The sequence below is a fragment of the Saccoglossus kowalevskii genome, chromosome 19 (genome assembly GCF_978046115.1).
Source record: "Saccoglossus kowalevskii chromosome 19, keSacKowa6.1, whole genome shotgun sequence".
Taxonomy (NCBI): domain Eukaryota; kingdom Metazoa; phylum Hemichordata; class Enteropneusta; family Harrimaniidae; genus Saccoglossus; species Saccoglossus kowalevskii.
The window spans coordinates 16,091,170-16,110,047 of NC_140659.1; the positions used below are offsets into that span (position 1 = coordinate 16,091,170).

The 18,878-nt window shown below is 36.9% G+C and overlaps 1 protein-coding gene across 3 annotated transcripts in view; it reads right to left on the reverse strand.

The window, feature by feature from the left end:
• The window catches only part of LOC102808121 (adhesion G protein-coupled receptor L2-like), a 61,072-nt gene that overhangs the window by 22,798 nt on the left and 19,396 nt on the right, over nucleotides 1-18,878 (reverse strand). For all 3 annotated transcript variants that reach the window (XM_085493663.1, XM_085493662.1, XM_078006857.2), the window contains 3 exons: nucleotides 16,050-16,169; nucleotides 10,028-10,327; nucleotides 6,385-6,708 (listed from right to left, as the gene is read on the reverse strand). In XM_085493663.1, the coding sequence (XP_085349789.1) occupies nucleotides 6,385-6,708; nucleotides 10,028-10,327; nucleotides 16,050-16,169 (744 nt within the window). The remainder of the gene's footprint in view (nucleotides 1-6,384; nucleotides 6,709-10,027; nucleotides 10,328-16,049; nucleotides 16,170-18,878) is intronic.

An 18,878-nucleotide genomic window follows, 5' to 3' on the forward strand; every position in this document is an offset into this window, starting at 1 on the left:
GCATACGAAAAAAGTCACAATAGAGTGTCTAATAACAGTCACATGTACAAATGGTGTTATCAGTATTTTCATCAGACCACTTAAGGTGCATTATTCACTGAAATACATCTTTGTATTTTATAGTATGGAAGAGCAATAATTATCTAAGAACACTGGGATGGATTCCGCATAAATGGTTCAATACACTGGGAAGGGTTTCACATAAAATATCCGAGCACACTGGAAATGGTTCCACCCAAATATTTGAACACACTTAAAATGGTACGACCTAAATATCTAAACATACTGTGAATGGTTCCACATAAATATCTGTACATAATTGGAAAGATTCCACATAAAATATCTGTACATACTGGGAAAGATTCCACATAAAATATCTGTACATACTGGGAAAGATTCCACATAAAATATCTGTACATACTGGGAAAGATTCCACATGAAATATCTGTACATACTGGGTAAAAATTCCACATAAAATATCTGTACATACTGGGAATTATTCCACCTAAATATCTGTACATGCTGGGAAAGATTCCACATAAAATATATGTACATACTGGGAAATGTTCCACATAAAATATCTGTACATGCTGGGAATGGCTCCACCTAAATATCTGCACATGCTGGGAAAGATTCCACATAAAATATCTGTACATACTGGGAATTATTCCACCTAAATATCTGTACATAATTGGAATGATTCCACATAAAATGTCTGTACATACAGGGAAAGATTCCACATAAAATATCTGTATATACTGGGAAAGATTCCACATAAAATATCTGTACATACTGGGAAAGATTCCACATAAAATATCTGTACATACTGCGAAAGATTCCACATACAATATCTGTACATACTGGGAAAGATTCCACATAAAATATCTGTACATACTGGGAATTATTCCACGTAAATATCAGTACATACAGGGAGTGGCTCCACCTAAATATCTGTACATAATTGGAATGATTCCACAAAAAATATATGTACATACTGGGAAAGATTCCACCTAAATATCAGTACATACAGGGAATGGCTCCACCTAAATATCTGTACATAATTGGAATGATTCCACATAAAATATCTGTACATACTGGGAAAGATTCCACATAAAATATCTGTACATACTGGGAAAGATTCCACATAAAATATCTGTACATACTGGGAAAGATTCCACATAAAATATCTGTACATACTTGGAAAGATTCCACATAAAATATCTGTACATACTGGGAAAGATTCCACATAAAATATCTGTACATACTGGGAATTATTCCACCTAAATATCTGTACATACTGGGAAAGATTTCACATAAAATATCTGTACATACTGGGAATGGTTCCACATAAAATATCTGTACATGCTGGGAATGGCTCCACCTAAATATCTGTACATACTGGGAATGATTCCACATAAAATATATGTACATAATGGGAATGGTTCCACCTAAATATCTGTACATACTGGGAATGGTTCCACCTAAATATATGTACATACTGGGAATTATTCTACCTAAATATTTGTACATACTGGGAATGGTTCCACCTAAATATCTGTACATAATGGGAATGGTTCCACCTAAATATCTGTACATAATGGGAATGATTCCACCTAAATATCTGTACATAATGGGAATGATTCCACCTAAATATCTGTACATAATGGGAATGATTCCACCTAAATATCTGTACATACTGGGAATGGTTCCACCTAAATATATGTACATACTGGGAATTATTCCACCTAAATATCTGTACATACTGGGAATGGTTCCACCTAAATATCTGAACATACTGGGAAAGATTCCACATAAAATATCTGTACATACTGGGAAAGATTCTACATAAAATATCTGTACATACTGGGAATTATTCCACCTAAATATCTGTACATAATGGGAAAGATTCCACATAAAATAACTGTACATACTGGGAATGGTTCCACCTAAATATCTGTACATACTGGGAATTATTCCACCTAAATATCTGGACATACTGGGAATGGTTCCACCTAAATATCTGTACATAATGGGAAAGATTCCACATAAAATATCTGTACATACTGGGAATGGTTCCACCTAAATATCTGTACATAATGGGAAAGATTACACATAAAATATCTGTACATACTGGGAATGATTCCACCTAAATATCTGTACATACTGGGAATGGTTCCACCTAAATATCTGTACATAATGGGAAAGATTCCACATATAATATCTGTACATACTGGGAATGGTTCCACCTAAATATCTGTACATAATGGGAAAGATTCCACATAAAATATCTGTACATACTGGGAATTATTCCACCTAAATATCTGTACATACTGGGAATGGTTCCACTTAAATATCTGTACATAGTGGGAATGATTCCACCTAAATATCTGTACATACTGGGAATTATTCCACCTAAATATCTGAACATACTAGGAATCGCTCCAGCTAAATATTTGTACATACTGAGAACCGTTCCACCTAAATATCTAAAAACACAGGGAAGGGTTCCATATAAAATATCAGAGCACACTGGAAGATGTTCCACCTAAATATCTGAACAAACTGGGAATCGCTCCACCTAAATATCTGTACATACTGAGAACCGTTCCACCTAGATATCTGAACACATTTGAAAATCTCTCCCCCCCTTAAATATTTGAAAACACTGGGATGGGTTCAATCTAAATATCTGTCACTCTGGAGGAATTCCAGCATAATATCTGTACACACTGGGAAATGTTTAACCTAAATATCTGAAGATACTTGTCAGGGTTCCGTTTAAATATTTGAAAACATTGGGAGGTATTCCAACTAAATTTCTGAGCCTACTGGGCTGCATTCCACCTAGTAAATATCTGAACACACCGAGAAGGGTTTCACCTCAATATCTTAACACACTGGGAAGGGTTTCACCTCAATATCTTAACACACTGGGAAGGGTTTCACCTCAATATTTGAACATATTGGCAAGGGTTTCACCTCAATAATTACCCCAGACCATTCGTCCCGGTGTTATCGCTATCGCCACACGAGACTCCAGCTTGTCTCCTATACAATTTTCCTTCCGCCCACTTAATTTTAATATTCATATGACCTTTGCACTGACATCGATAGCCAATCGCATTCGACCGCGGACGTCACTCTAAATAAACAACTGAATAAATTAATATACCATATTTGGAAGATAGCGGGTAAATTCAACGTTCTTGGTGTGTTGCTTCGGGTTCCGAAGTCGCACGAAACGAGTTCATGTTCCGTTATCTTTCGCAAGTAAAATAGGTCGATATGTATTAAACATGGCATTTGTTTTCTTGTTTTAACCCCCTTATTACGCAAGCTTCCGTCGAAGTGGTGTTTTTTTCGACGATTTGTGGCATGTTGCAAAACAAACGAAACATTGCGGCATTCTTAGCGGTGGATAAGGGATCGACTATGTCGTCACATTTATGTCTCGTTTGAAAGAGAATAAACAACCGCTCAGAAAAATATGTTGCTAATATTTAAGTGCGGTGCCTTGAAATTGGAATATTGATAAAATGTTGCAAAACAGAATCGCGAGTTGGGTGAAAAATTGCGCCGGCGGCATTCTCAGCGATGGCGACACCCGAGAAACACCGTGTCACGGTGCATTCGTGCATCAGTACACCGAAGAAATACATACATATTGTTGCGGACGACTATTGTAGACTGTGTTCGTGTAGTCTTCGAGTTTGTGGACAGTTAAAGTCGTGTGTGAATTTATTCAAGCCAGGAAAAGCAGGAGGGATAACCTGCCCGACCACGTTCAAGTTCAAAACGACATTCCATAACTTTCTCACATTCAATTTGCAATGATGACCGCAGTTCATATGTACTTAGCGACGTGACGGACATTAACAACCATGATGTTGAAAAGGAGTTTGATGAAAATATGCCATTTCCAATTAGAAATCATTTTGATTTGATTTATGGATGGCGAGCACCGACACTCCGATCCGATGAACTAATCAAAACTAAAATGGCGCGTGTCACGTGACTTTGTTTACTAAAGATAGCGTGGGCGTTTGATTGACACTCAACTCATTAGTATTCCACCAATCACAGCTACATCTACTTTCTGGATGTGCGCAGTCAAATTGTATAGGAGACAAGCTGGAGTCTCGTGTGGCGATAGCGATAACACCGGGACGAATGGTCTGGGGTACTCAATAATTGGACATACTGGGAAAGGTTTCGCCCAATATCTGAACACACTGGGAAGGGTTTCACCTCAATATCTTAACACACTGGGAAGGGTTTCACCTCAATATCTTAACACACTGGGAAGGGTTTCACCTCAATATCTTAACATACTGGGAAAGGTTTCACCTGAATATCTTAACACACTGGGAAGGGTTTCACCTCAATATCTTAACACACTGGGAAGGGTTTCACCTCAATATCTTAACATACTGGGAAAGGTTTCACCTGAATATCTTAACACACTGGGAAGGGTTTCACCTCAATATCTTAACACACTGGGAAGGGTTTCACCTCAATATTTGAACATATTGGCAAGGGTTTCACCTCAATAATTGGACATACTGGGAAAGGTTTCGCCCAATATCTGAACACACTGGGAAGGGTTTCACCTCAATATCTTAACACACTGGGAAGGGTTTCACCTCAATATCTTAACACACTGGGAAGGGTTTCACCTCAATATCTTAACATACTGGGAAAGGTTTCACCTCAATATCTTAACACACTGGGAAGGGTTTCACCTCAATATCTTAACATACTGGGAAAGGTTTCACCTCAATATCTTAACACACTGGGAAGGGTTTCACCTCAATATCTTAACACACTGGGAAGGGTTTCACCTCAATATTTGAACATATTGGCAAGGGTTTCACCTCAATAATTGGACATACTGGAAAAGGTTTTGCCCAATATCTGAACACACTGGGAAGGGTTTCACCTCAATATCTTAACACACTGGGAAGGGTTTCACCTCAATATCTTAACATACTGGGAAAGGTTTCACCTCAATATCTTAACACACTGGGAAGGGTTTCACCTCAATATCTTAACACACTGGGAAGGGTTTCACCTCAATATTTGAACATATTGGCAAGGGTTTCACCTCAATAATTGGACATACTGGGAAAGGTTTCGCCCAATATCTGAACACACTGGGAAGGGTTTCACCTCAATATCTTAACACACTGGGAAGGGTTTCACCTCAATATCTTAACACACTGGGAAGGGTTTCACCTCAATATCTTAACATACTGGGAAAGGTTTCACCTCAATATCTTAACACACTGGGAAGGGTTTCACCTCAATATCTTAACACACTGGGAAGGGTTTCACCTCAATATTTGAACATATTGGCAAGGGTTTCACCTCAATAATTGGACATACTGGAAAAGGTTTTGCCCAATATCTGAACACACCGAGAAGGGTTTCACCTCAATATCTTAACACACTGGGAAGGGTTTCACCTCAATATCTTAACATACTGGGAAGGGCTCCACCTAAATATCTGAACCCACTGGGAAGGGCTCCACCTAAATATCTGAACATACTTGAAAGGGCTCTACCTAAATATCTGAACATACTTGAAATGGCTCTACCTAAATATCTGAACATACTTGAAAGAGCTCCACCTCAATATCTGAACATACTGGGAAAGGCTCCACCTAAATATCTGAACATACTTGAAAGGGCTCTACCTAAATATCTGAACATACTTGAAAGAGCTCCACCTCAATATCTGAACATACTGGGAAAAGGCTCCACCTAAATATCTGAACATACTTGAAAGGGCTCCACCTAAATATCTGAACCCACTGGGAAAGGCTCCACCTCAATATCTGAACCCACTGGGAAAGGCTCCACCTAAATATCTGAACTTACTTAAAAGGGCTCCACCTGAATATCTGAATATACTTGAAAGGGCTCCACCTCAATATCTAAGCCCACTGGGAAAGGCTCCACCTAAATATCTGAACTTACTTAAAAGAGCTCCATCTGAATATCTGAACATACTTGAAAGGGCTCCACCACAATATCTGAACATACTTGACAGGGCTGCACCTAAATATCTGAACATACTTGACAGGACTGCACCTAAATATCTGAACATACTTAAAAGGGCTGCACCTAAATATCTGAACATATTTGACAGGGCTCCATCTAAATATCTGAACATACATGACAGGGCTGCACCTAAATATCTGAACATACATGACAGGGCTCCACCTAAATATCTGAACATACTTCAAGTTGACAGGGCTGCACCTGAATATCTGAACATACTCGACAGGGCTGCGCCTAAATATCTGAATATACTTGAAAGGGCTACACCTAAATATCTGAACCCACTGGGAAAGGGTCAGCCTAAATAACTGAAATACCCACCAAATATTCCGGATGGCCATCGTAGTTTCATCGACCCTCTTGTACCACTTCTGAAGTCCACCCATTGTACAGCATCCCCGCACTCCATGAAAGTACAGTCTTCGGTCAAACTCTGTATTTCACTGTCATTCATTGCATACGACCATATGTTCACGTGACTTAAATCGCCGATATACTTGAGTGTCGTGTTAAACTCGAGAGTCTTTGCCATTCTCGGTGCTTGACCGAGAACAAATTCTCCAGAATCGGGTATTACAATTCCACTTGACAGTCCACGCCCTTCTAAAATGCGCTGGCCGTCGAGGTGGGCTGACCAAACGCCTTCTGTAATGTAATCAGAAATATTATATGTTGAGAGAATATGAAACAACAGGGACAGGGTTTGATCGTGTATTTCAAATAAAGACAGAAACGTCGATGTTGCTAGTAAAAATGTAGCGATGTATCGCTAGTAGAAATCGGCTGTAAAGGACATATAGGCTTTTGACACTGTACAATAACTTCGACTTATTGTTTCCAAATTTCGTATCTCGAAATGATTGACTCTATAATTAGGTTTGTAATAATAAATACCAGTTATTAGGATTAACGCATATATTAATCCTGTTTGTCTACTGTCCGCACTGAGATATGATCTATTATTTAAATAGATGACACTTCTGACGTCACGATTGCGTCACGTTGCCAATATGCATCCCCCCATGCACGATTTTTTATTCCTACTTCATCTATCAATTAATTCGTAACGTTGCATGTCCCTATTATGCATTCCTCACTGGCGCGTATTATGTCAACCTTTTTTTAAAAGGACGGTTGATGAACACCGTTTACCGAGCAGTCTGCCTGTTCAATCTGTGTCAATTAAGGTCACTTCAGGCTGCATGAGTGTTAAATCGCATAAGTGTGATTGCTAGCACCACGGGGGAGGTCGCCACTTAAATATCAAAAGCAACGAGATTCAGTTTCCCGGAAAATAAAAAAAAAACAGCATGAACGTATTCTTGTCAGGATTGCAAAATATGCAGGTCGTACACTTGCTGAAACAGATTATACGTAGTTCTAAATCAATGCTATTACTATTACATGTTTAGTTTTTATGAGGGAACTTTTTAAAACTACTCATTTCATACCCTCTAGGAATAACAAATCGTGCATGGGAATAGAGGGACTGTGCCTCAAGTAATGATATAACATTACATTCACTGTGTCGGCGAATACGCTCTGGGATGAACCGTTAAATAACATCATATCTTCCCGGAATACCAACATGAGATGAGACCAGGTTCGTTTGCGCTTATATTCAAACCTGTATTTCACAGTGAAGATGGCATTTGAACACCCACATGTTATATATTTTTAGTTAGCTCTGTGTGAATTGTATGAAAAAATGTTTTTTTCTCAAACTAGTGAAGTGTATTAGTGTTTTTTCACTCAAAACAGACGTACGGAAAACATACTGAAGTTGCAGACATCCTGTCTATTGTTAAAAACTGATCAGCAGACTGGGAATCAAACCGTGTCCGGACAGTGTACTGCATGCTTTTGTTTTCTTGAAATGGGGGTCAAAAGTGAAAACTTTTCAATTTATGAATAAATTAACGTTTGTTTTTATTCTACTCAAGATTTCTGTCGTTTTAATAAGTTTATCGAATAATGCGATACGTACAGTTATTGGTATACTAGATAAGAATCTTCTGTGAAAAAATTGAACTGTTCCATTGATCCTGTGTCTGTAAGACGTCTATTAAAGTATTGCGCGTAGTGCCAAAATGAAAGGCTCGAAAACGGCAAATTTGCATAAAAGTAATTTCTTGTCTTTCTATTCGACTGGAAACCTATTTGAAACGATATTTTTTTTCATGGTAATTTGCTTGGATAATACTCGTATCTTTGACGTCCCGATCGACGAAAAAAATCATACGGCGACGGATATTTTTGGGGGAAATGCAACGAAGTTTCGGAAACCACTTGGTAAAATGGCGTCACGTGATTACTGAGCAAACGTGGGAGAACAACCGTGACGATTTAATCTTACCACAAAAATAAACGCAAAGTGTAATGAATACGTGGGATTAGGTCATAAGCCATGTTAGCGTGATAAATGACATCCTAACAGAGCTCGATTCTGAAGTTCTATCTAGTTCTCAGTTCTGTCGCGTCCGGTTGGTCGCGTACGTTGAAAGTAAATTAGTTGTTGTTGACGCAGCACCACCCACGTGAGCAGTCTAAACTACGAATATATTACACAAAATGATTTGTACTCAGAAAAGATGTTGATTCGTGTAATATTAATTTTCTTGTACGTCATTGCTGCTTCGCCAAAACACAGTCCTTCAACAAAGAGTGACTGTGGTCCAAAGCGTCATCGTGTAGTGACAGCCCGAATCGAAGTCAGAACTCAAGAAAACATCTTGGTCGTATTATGAACTAGCATCAGATAGTTTTAGGTCGAACTTTACCTCTACATTCATGTGTTTTTTTTGTTTTGGGCGGACCAGGTTTTCTCTTTTTACGAGGAACTTTTTACGATATAAACGTGTTAGCACCGGCGGCAGCCATGTTGTTGATTTAATGACTGAGTGGAGCATGCGCAGAACTTTCAACGAGAAGGAGGCAATGATTTGCATAATCGTCTGTCAATCTATTTTAATTAGCCTCGTCGTAGAAAAACAATGACACGCGTAGCTGTTTATCGTCGCATTTTTATACAAAATTAACTATTTTGTTTTACTAGTGTGAAGACAACCTTGCAACATTTGAAAATATGCAAAAAAAATGTCCAAAATGATGCCACGAACTTGGGTCTCATCCTTAATATGTCAGTGTATCCGTATGATATAACCTCGAGATTGGACTTAAAAAGTATTCAAAAAAACATTAATTTTTTACCAAACTTTGAGGTTAAACATTGAATTTTCAGTGTTTATTACTCTACTGTAAAGTTACCATCCCTGTTAGTATTCGCGTATACCGAATTGTGAAATATCGACAACGGTGATTAACAGCAACATTCAATGCAGCTCGACAGTTCAACCTGAGCAGCGGGCAACATTTTTTTAGTAATTTACTGAAACAATAATTATAACCTTATCAAAGGTACATTCGATATAGTGTAGTGGCATGTCGTAAAACGGGCGACGCTTTTTTATCAACACCGGGCAATGACTAGCCTGATTTCTTTTATTTGGGGTTATCAACGTCACGTTTATAATAATCGACGGCTGCATTGTCGCTGAATTTCTTTGAGTCAACGTGTGCTACGTCTAGACACTACGAACGATGTCACATTATTAAGTTGTTGAACTGCACTGATTTTTGCAGAATATTGCGAAATTATCGTGCATTATAAACATTGCAAACATTTCGACAGTACAATTCTTTCGTTCAACGCACGTTAATGGAATGTCAATGGAGAAAGAAATGCACTAGCGTATTGCAAGGAGCGGCATCTTTTAAAAAATGGTTTTCTTAATAATTCTTGGCGATTTGCAGCCATGTGATGCCATGACATCGCCCGGATTTGTCTTTGTAAACGCCATGCCACGCCATTACCTCATTTTAATTCGTAGAAGTTAATTCCACGTGGTGTGAATAACTCATCTTGATTCGTAGATGTTAATTCCACGTGGTGTGAATAACTCACCCTGATTGGTCCAAGTGAATACCATGTGGTGCCATTTAAAATTCTTGTCTAGGTCAATAGGTGCTCTCACACTTTCGTCGCCAACAAAAAGTTTGGTAGTGCTCTTTTCACTTTCAATCATAATGCGAGTCTTGCCTTCAGCTTTGTACGACATATACACAGCCCTGTTGTTAGTATGCTTTGTTCTCACCCACATGCTCGCCGTAAACGCTGTCAACTCAGGAAATGTCTTCCCAAGTAAAAGTGCGTATCCAACTTGTTCCACGTCCTGAAATTCCAGGCGGGAGTTTGTTGCCTTTGCTAAAAAAAATAATACGCAATTCTAGTAAGTTATCATTTTGCATACAAAAACGTACCATTTTGTGACGTACAAATGAGACTAAATAATTCTCAATTGGAACTGGGAAACGAGCGTCAATTCACAAAGACGATACTCCGTTCAGAGCGAACATTCCTATATTAAGTTATCGTTTTGAGTCTTTAGATCAAGATAGGGCAATTTGGGATGGTGTGTTACTATATTCAGTGGAAGCCCCCCCCCCCACTCCATTTAATTTGACAATCGAAGATCTGATTTTGTTATTTCATGTCACGTACTTTTTATGAAAATATCGTGCCGCTCCTAGACAGTTATGAACTTTGACCTTTCAGAGAAACACGCTAGGGTATTATGATGTGTATACTATGACAACATATATTATACTAATGGTTTTCGATTTTTGAACTTTGACAATCTAAAAATAACTCGTATGATAAACATGGTATATTTTGGTATGAAGGTTTCAATGAGCAGTGATCGCCAGCTCTGCCGGCTAATTAGTCACAGGTATGGACTTACTTAAATCATACATAATACACGTGCACGCTGTGATGAGAAAATAATAGAACCGTGCAGATATGTCTTCAATGGAACAATACGGTTAATGGATTTAAATTGGCAACATTACCGATAAATGCTTTGGGCGAAGACGACCTTAATGGTTCCTACAGTAGCCATGTCAAAACAAAGTAAACCCGCTACGACGAGAGCAGTTTGAAGTAGACCGACCGGGAGTTCAGTCGGATACTCTTTCAAGCTGTGATGCCCCTAGGTTACGCTTTTTTATTATTAGAATCAAATCCCGTTTTCTTCATCGACATTAGCGTTGACATATAATGTCTAAAGCCGAGATAAACGGGAAAATTACTTTGGCACGTCTTGTGTATCTAAATCTGCATGTCGGTCATTTTCAAACATAGATATATCCACAAAGCGAAAATGTCAACGATTCAGTTTATTCATTTTAATCTCGACTGTCTCAATGTATCGTCCGTAGTGGTGTTTAAACATAATAATTCATTTTTTTACATATTTGGACTAGAATTGATTACTCGGGTTAAACTAATCGCGCGTATTTACACCTAGCGTGATATCCCTCGTGAATAGCTCATTACTTGTCATCATCCCGTGCCTGCCACCCCCCAACACCGAAGTTATAAATCAAAATAGTTTTCAGCTTAAACTACTGAACAATGTTTATCTAAAATAACGATGCATTCTCAATTTCCATATACGTGTGCCTGGTGATGTTTCTAGAAATCTATGTAGCAGACTCACCCAAATCACCGTTATAAAATGCATAGATATAACACTATAAATAATCAATATATAAATACGTAATTCGTCGAGGGAATTTATACAAGTCATTGAACACAACACAAATTATCACGAAGACACGTCGTGATATCGTACATATACAAACTGATGAAATATGTGTGGATGTCACGACCAAGAAATGGCACTGGACTCTATTCCGATATTTAAGTAAGAATATCCGAGTCATTATAAGATGTTATAAGTGTATAGTCTGGTTTAGGTAAGTGGTATTGCGCACTACATAGACGAACATAGGCAACAACATTATCCGATGACAAACAGTAGAAACATTTCGTGAGGTATCAAAGTTATTTGCAAGTAACTAATTTAGTGTAATCGATGGAGTGTTATTTTCGAAATAGATCTGTGCATATTCCACTCGGATGATGGAGTTCCATTGCTTCACAGTTTTACCTGCAATATGTGTTGTATAAACGTATATTGAATTCCAATTGAACAATCTACTTTATAATGTGTAATTCAGCTAAACGAGTCTCATAGATGCATATTATGATTTTGACGCTATGTTTTTTTTTATTAATTGCTAAGCCTGTATGTGTTATGTAGAAAGCTGTTGTCACAAGAAAACATATCAAACATGAGTTGCAATTTCGAGTATATTAAGTAAATATGTTTCGTTTCTCAAAAACTAATTTTACATTTTTTTCTGATTCGGCACCAAATCTAATACGCCACCTTATTATTTACGTTTTCAACACTACAAAACATGAGTGATGCGAATTTCGTAATTTAGTTTTAATGCAACCAGACAAGTCAGTCTGCTACTCAGTCTTGTATGTATTGTAGACAATGTCCACACTTCCGTCATACACACGACTTAAAAACCGTACATTATAAAAACTACACGTAAAGTCTAAGAATTTCCTGTACAAATACATTTAGCTAAGTACTCCAGATCTAAAGTACAAATACAATAATTGCCAGTCTATTACTTATAAGTGTGGCTTTTCACTTCAATGAATGGCGTATCAAGGCCGTATATATTATTAGTTTAATGGTATTTGATCATCGGCCTTCACAATGAAACATCGAGTAAATGTCTGTCTACCCTACAGACTCATTTCTGTCGTTTTCGAGTAAGTAGTACATCGTGTAAATTTATGTGTGCAAACATATAGGCTGACACATCCTAACTTATACACCTGCCTTTAAAAACGTACGTGTTTTGATCATATGGTCAAATTCCGGGCGTTTTATGTGTGGCATTTGCATACGGATTTTAAATGTTGGTTCCGGATTGTCTGGTAGTTTCGTTATAGAGTTTGTTTGAGCTCGCGCCACTTTGTTTATTGAATGACACAGCAAGCAATTGGTAGACGTTCACAGCTTACGCTTTTAAAATTATGTTTGGCGTAAATTATTGTAGTAATCTATAATTGAGTATGTGATGAACGTGGTAGAATAATTTTGAGTGTTTTCCCAAGAAATACTGCCCGATTAAAACCGGTCCGCAGCTAGTTATTACGACAAAAGTCACAGATGCAATCGACTATTTTCCGTTGATAAACGCAAAACCAAATTGTGGCTATTTCCAGGCTTAATAATGTGCTGAACACATTTGGTGATTATCAAGGTCTCTGAACAAAGAAATTCGACATTGTACTATGAGAAAAAGAAATTCAAGTAAAAAATCAAATCATTAGATTTTTGCCGCAAACGTTCTATCCACGCCGCTCACGCATTACGCGAGATCTTGCAGTAAACTGGAAATTAAATTTATGGTTGGTGATTATTACATTTATGGTTGGTGATTATTACATATATGGTTGGTCATTATTACATTTATGGTTGGTCATTATTACATTTATGGGTGGTCATTATTACATTTATGGTTGGTCATTATTACATTTATGGTTGGTGATTATTACATTTATGGTTGGTGATTATTACATTTATGGGTGGTCATTATTACATATATGGTTGGTCATTATTACATTTATGGGTGGTCATTATTACATATATGGTTGGTCATTATTACATTTATGGGTGGTCATTATTACATTTATGGTTGGTCATTATTACATTGATGGGTGGTCATTATTACATTTATGGTTGGTCATTATTACATATATGGCTGGTGATTATTACATTTATGGTTGGTGATTATTACATTTATTGTTGGTCATTATTACATTTATGGTTGTCATTATTACATTTATGGTTGGTCATTATTACATTGATGGGTGGTCATTATTACATTTATGGTTGGTCATTATTACATATATGGCTGGTGATTATTACATTTATAGTTGGTCATTATTACATTTATGGTTGGTCATTATTACATTTATGGTTGGTGATTATTACATTTATGGTTGGTGATTATTACATTTATGGGTGGTCATTATTACATATATGGTTGGTCATTATTACATTGATGGGTGGTCATTATTACATTTATGGTTGGTCATTATTACATATATGGCTGGTGATTATTACATTTATGGTTGGTGATTATTACATATATGGCTGGTCATTATTACATTTATGTTTGGTCATTATTACATATATGGCTGGTCATTATTACATTTATGATTGGTGATTATTACATTTATGGTTGGTGATTATTACATTTATGGTTGGTGATTATTACATTTATGGTTGGTGATTATTACATTTATGGCTGGTCATTATTACATTTATGGCTGGTCATTATTACATTTATGGCTGGTCATTATTACATTTATGGCTGGCCATTATTACAATTATGGCTGGTCATTATTACATTTATGGTTGTCATTATTACATTTATGGTTGGTGATTATCACATATATGGCTGGTCATTATTACATTTATGTTTGGTCATTATTACATTTATGGCTGGTCATTATTACATTTATGGTTGGCCATTATTACATTTATGGGTGGTGATTTTTACATTTATGGCTGGTCATTATTACATTTATGGGTGGTCATTATTACATTTATGGGTGGTGATTATTACATTGATGGTTGGTCATTATTACATTTATGGTTGGTGATTATTACATTTATGGGTGATGATTATTACATTTATGGTTGTCATTATTACATTTATGGTTGGTGATTATTACATATATGGCTGGTCATTATTACATTTATGGGTGGTGATTATTACATATATGGCTGGTCATTATTACATTTATGGTTGGTCATTGTCACATTTATGGGTGGTGATTATTACATATATGGCTGGTCATTATTACATTTATGGGTGGTGATTATTACATATATGGCTGGTCATTATTACATTTATGGTTGGTCATTGTTACATTTATGGCCGGTCATTATTACATTTATGGTTGGTGATTATTACATTTATGGTTGGTTATTATTACATATAAGGTTGATTTTTATTACATTTATGGGTGGTGATTATTACATTTATGGTTGGTCATTATTACATATATGGCTGGTCATTATTACATTTATGGTTGTTCATTATTACATTTATGGCTGGTCATTATTACATTTATGTTTGGTCATTATTACATTTATGGTTGGTCATTATTACATATATGGCTGGTCATTATTACATTTATGGTTGGTCATTATTACATATATGGCTGGTCATTATTACATATATGGCTGGTCATTATTACATTTATGGGTGGTGATTATTACATATATGTCTGGTCATTATTGCATTTTTGGTTGGTCATTATTACATTGATGGTTGGTCATTATTACATATATGGCTGGTCATTATTACATTTGTGGTTGGTGATTATTACATTTATGGTTGGTCATTATTATATTTATGGTTGGTCATTATTACATTCATGGTTGGTCATTATTACATATAAGGTTGATTTTTATTACATTTATGGTTGGTCATTATTACATATATGGCTGGTCATTATTACATTCACGGTTGGTCATTATTACATATATGGCTGGTCATTACTACATTTATGGTTGGTCATTATTACATTTATGGGTGGTCATTATTACATTTATGGTTGGTCATTATTACATTTATGGCTGGTCATTATCACATTTAAGGTTGGTCATTATTACGTTTAGGCGAGCACAACTTGGTGAATAAGGAATTTGCCGCAGAGTTACGGATCGATACCATGACGTGATTCCGTGGTCTTCAAATAGCATAGCATATCAACGAGCACGTAATGGCATATGTTTTATTCACATTTAAGATAAACATCCCCAATCTGTGTACAGTATGAATATAAGCATGAAATTAAGGCACTCATTGCCACATACTCGGGTATGACCTCCTTTAATCAGCCTAGCCGTGGTTTTGCATCACGTTTAGCATTTAATGGAATTCTTTACTCCCCGGGTCAAGTTAATCTGATTGTGGAATGTGCATCCCATTTCGTGTGCTTCATCTGAGTATGTAAATAAGAATAATGTCTTACTCACCCACACACATTTTGCTGTTCCAAGCAAAGCCCGCGCCACATTCGCATCTATACAGATCTGGGGTGTCAACACAAACTGGGAATTTGTGATAACTTGGATGACACACTGTCCGGTAGTGATCTAAAAAGATTGGAATATAATATAATATAATATAATACACAAATAATACACATATAATACACAAATAATACACATATAATATAAAAAAACAGGTTGTTGCTTGGTCGGTATTGAGCATTTATATTGCGGCTTATCTGTATGCAAAGCGTCGTTTTTGCCTTTTACTTCAAAGTTGTTGTTACGTCTTTGAAGCGGAAAACAGGCTTTATTCAGCGTTCAGTAGTGCCGTGCCATACTTATTTAGTATGAATGTTGCGTAATAAGCGTATCCGTTTATGGTAAATGGCTCCTTCATATCCTTTCCTAAATATCACTGTAGACAAATGGGAATGCTGCGCGTGCATTGATTTTTAGACGAATACGCGACGGAGACATATAATTGTGGAAATCGATCCTAAAACAACACATTAAATGCGCAAATATCAAAATAGCGCCGTCAGACTTTATGCAAGAATAATTACGACTGCCTTATATTACGCTTAAATAAACACCGAAACTCAAGTCTGCGTATAACGTGTAAAATGGCACCATACCAAAATGGCGCCAATCAAATGTGTCGTGTGCGACATTTCGTCTGATTTATTATTGTACTCTTATGGAATAAGTCTGTGTCAACACAGGTGTATGTGATTTGATTTCACTACCAGCTAGTGAATTAAATTACTCGCGGTGAGAAAAAATAATAATTTCATATAAATTAATGAGCTTGGTGGCTCTGTTGGAAACTCTGTTGTCGTGACCTTTGAGGTCAACGTTTTTCCCTAGTCTACACCGACGATTCTCGTCGTTATGACGCTATCTCGTTTACAGAGAGTTTAAGGAGGCCCTTAAGGCTCTTGTGTTGTCTTCGCTTGTACGACCATTTCTCTATATCATAAGGAACATAATAGTGTTCCTTATGTCACTATTTTGTTTTCAATTTTATTTCAATTACGTCATACGTTATTTAATATTTTGAAATGCTATTATAATACGGCTTGCCATATTACGATTTTATTTATTATGGATGACTTACAATTCCCTTGGATAATATACACCATTTGAAAACACGTAAAGGGATATCGATTTGAAATAGCGACTGAAAAAAAATGTTTTTATAATAACATCAATTTCGGAATTCATTTTTATCCTAATATATTACGCAGTCATCTGCACTTTTGTATTTTCTCTTCGTGGCATTTTTGTTCACAAAAAACTAAACGAACTAACCCCACATATCACCACCATCCCAACCCAACAGTTTTTTTTTTTGTTTTTTTATCAATTTGATGAGCTCCTACTAAATACATTACAATTTTCCAAATAAAATAACCATAGGGCCAGGAATGCGATTCCGAAGAGGAACAAGTATGCCGTTCAAATCACAGCTTCCATTCCCATCAATGCTTAACAGTCAGCCATCCATCACAGCTGCGTGTACTTTCAAACTCTGGCCTGGGGTGACGTATGCGGTATTTCATTTCCCGACATCGCTGTTTACCATTGTAAATCGTTTCAGTTACCACTTGATGACACCTAGAGTTATACTCTTCCAGCGTTCATCTGGGGTCTCGAGAAAATAATTTGTCAATAAAGCAGCTGACTCAATTTCACCTATGTATCTGCCTCGGTCAAACGCAGTGGGGCTTCTTGGCTGTACGTTGAAAATAATTTGTTAGAGAATATTTTTAGTTGACTAGACCAAAATAAATACGACGCGATAGTGCATGCCAGTGGGCTACCCCGCAGAAATTATTTATTTCTACTCGAAGTCCATTAGCGTGTTTATGAGACCAATATCCTAACACTGAGGATGATATATTTTAATGTAGAACACGATACGTTGTATGACGTGGTTTATTCGTATACGTGCTATAGTTCCCTTGTTACTTCATCAGTCTTCTTGATGTACTGTGAGTCATAGACGTTGTATCCACAACATTGTCACTAAGTTGAGGCTTGTGTTGAGGGATTTGATATGCTGTGCCCTACTATGTTGGGCTTTGTTGTGGTACAATGTGCGATTTGCTGTTGTTGTTTCGTCGCGTTTTCTGAAGTTGCGTTTTCTTGCGTTGCGTTGCGTTTTCTTGCTTTGCGTTGCGTTGCGTCGCTTCGTGTCATGTCATGTTATCCGGGTGAATGTATTTTACTGCATCTTTTATAGCTTGTTGTTTATTTTTCAATACCGGTTCACATTAGTATACGTCACATCTTTATAAGACATAAGTGTTCAGTAATAAACTGCATTGCAAATTGTCTCTGTTGATGTCACCTGAACTGAGGTGCGGTCGACATCAACAGTGGTTCAAGTCTGCCTATTTTCGCTATTCACACACATTACATTGCAGATAAATGCGATTGTGTGTCAAATTATTGCAATAGAACATCCGGGAGTCGTTCGGCATTGCTTCCTAAGTACGAATATGTGTCCACATACATTACGCTCGGTACGGTGCGTTTCATTTGCAGTCACGTGTTCGTTATCTTCGCAAAGTCGAATACGTGTCTAGAAATAGTACACAATTTCTCTTAAGCGTGTCTGGCAACGCCGCTAATTTTTAGAATTGAGTTTTACAGTAAAACGTTTAAATTGTTGCATTCATTCACACAAAACAAATGTCCAGGTGATTCAAATGAATATATACAGCGCGCCATGGATGAGTTTTCTTGCGTTGCGTTGCGTTTTCTTGCGCTGCGTTGCGTTGCGTTGCGTCGTATCATGTCAAGTTA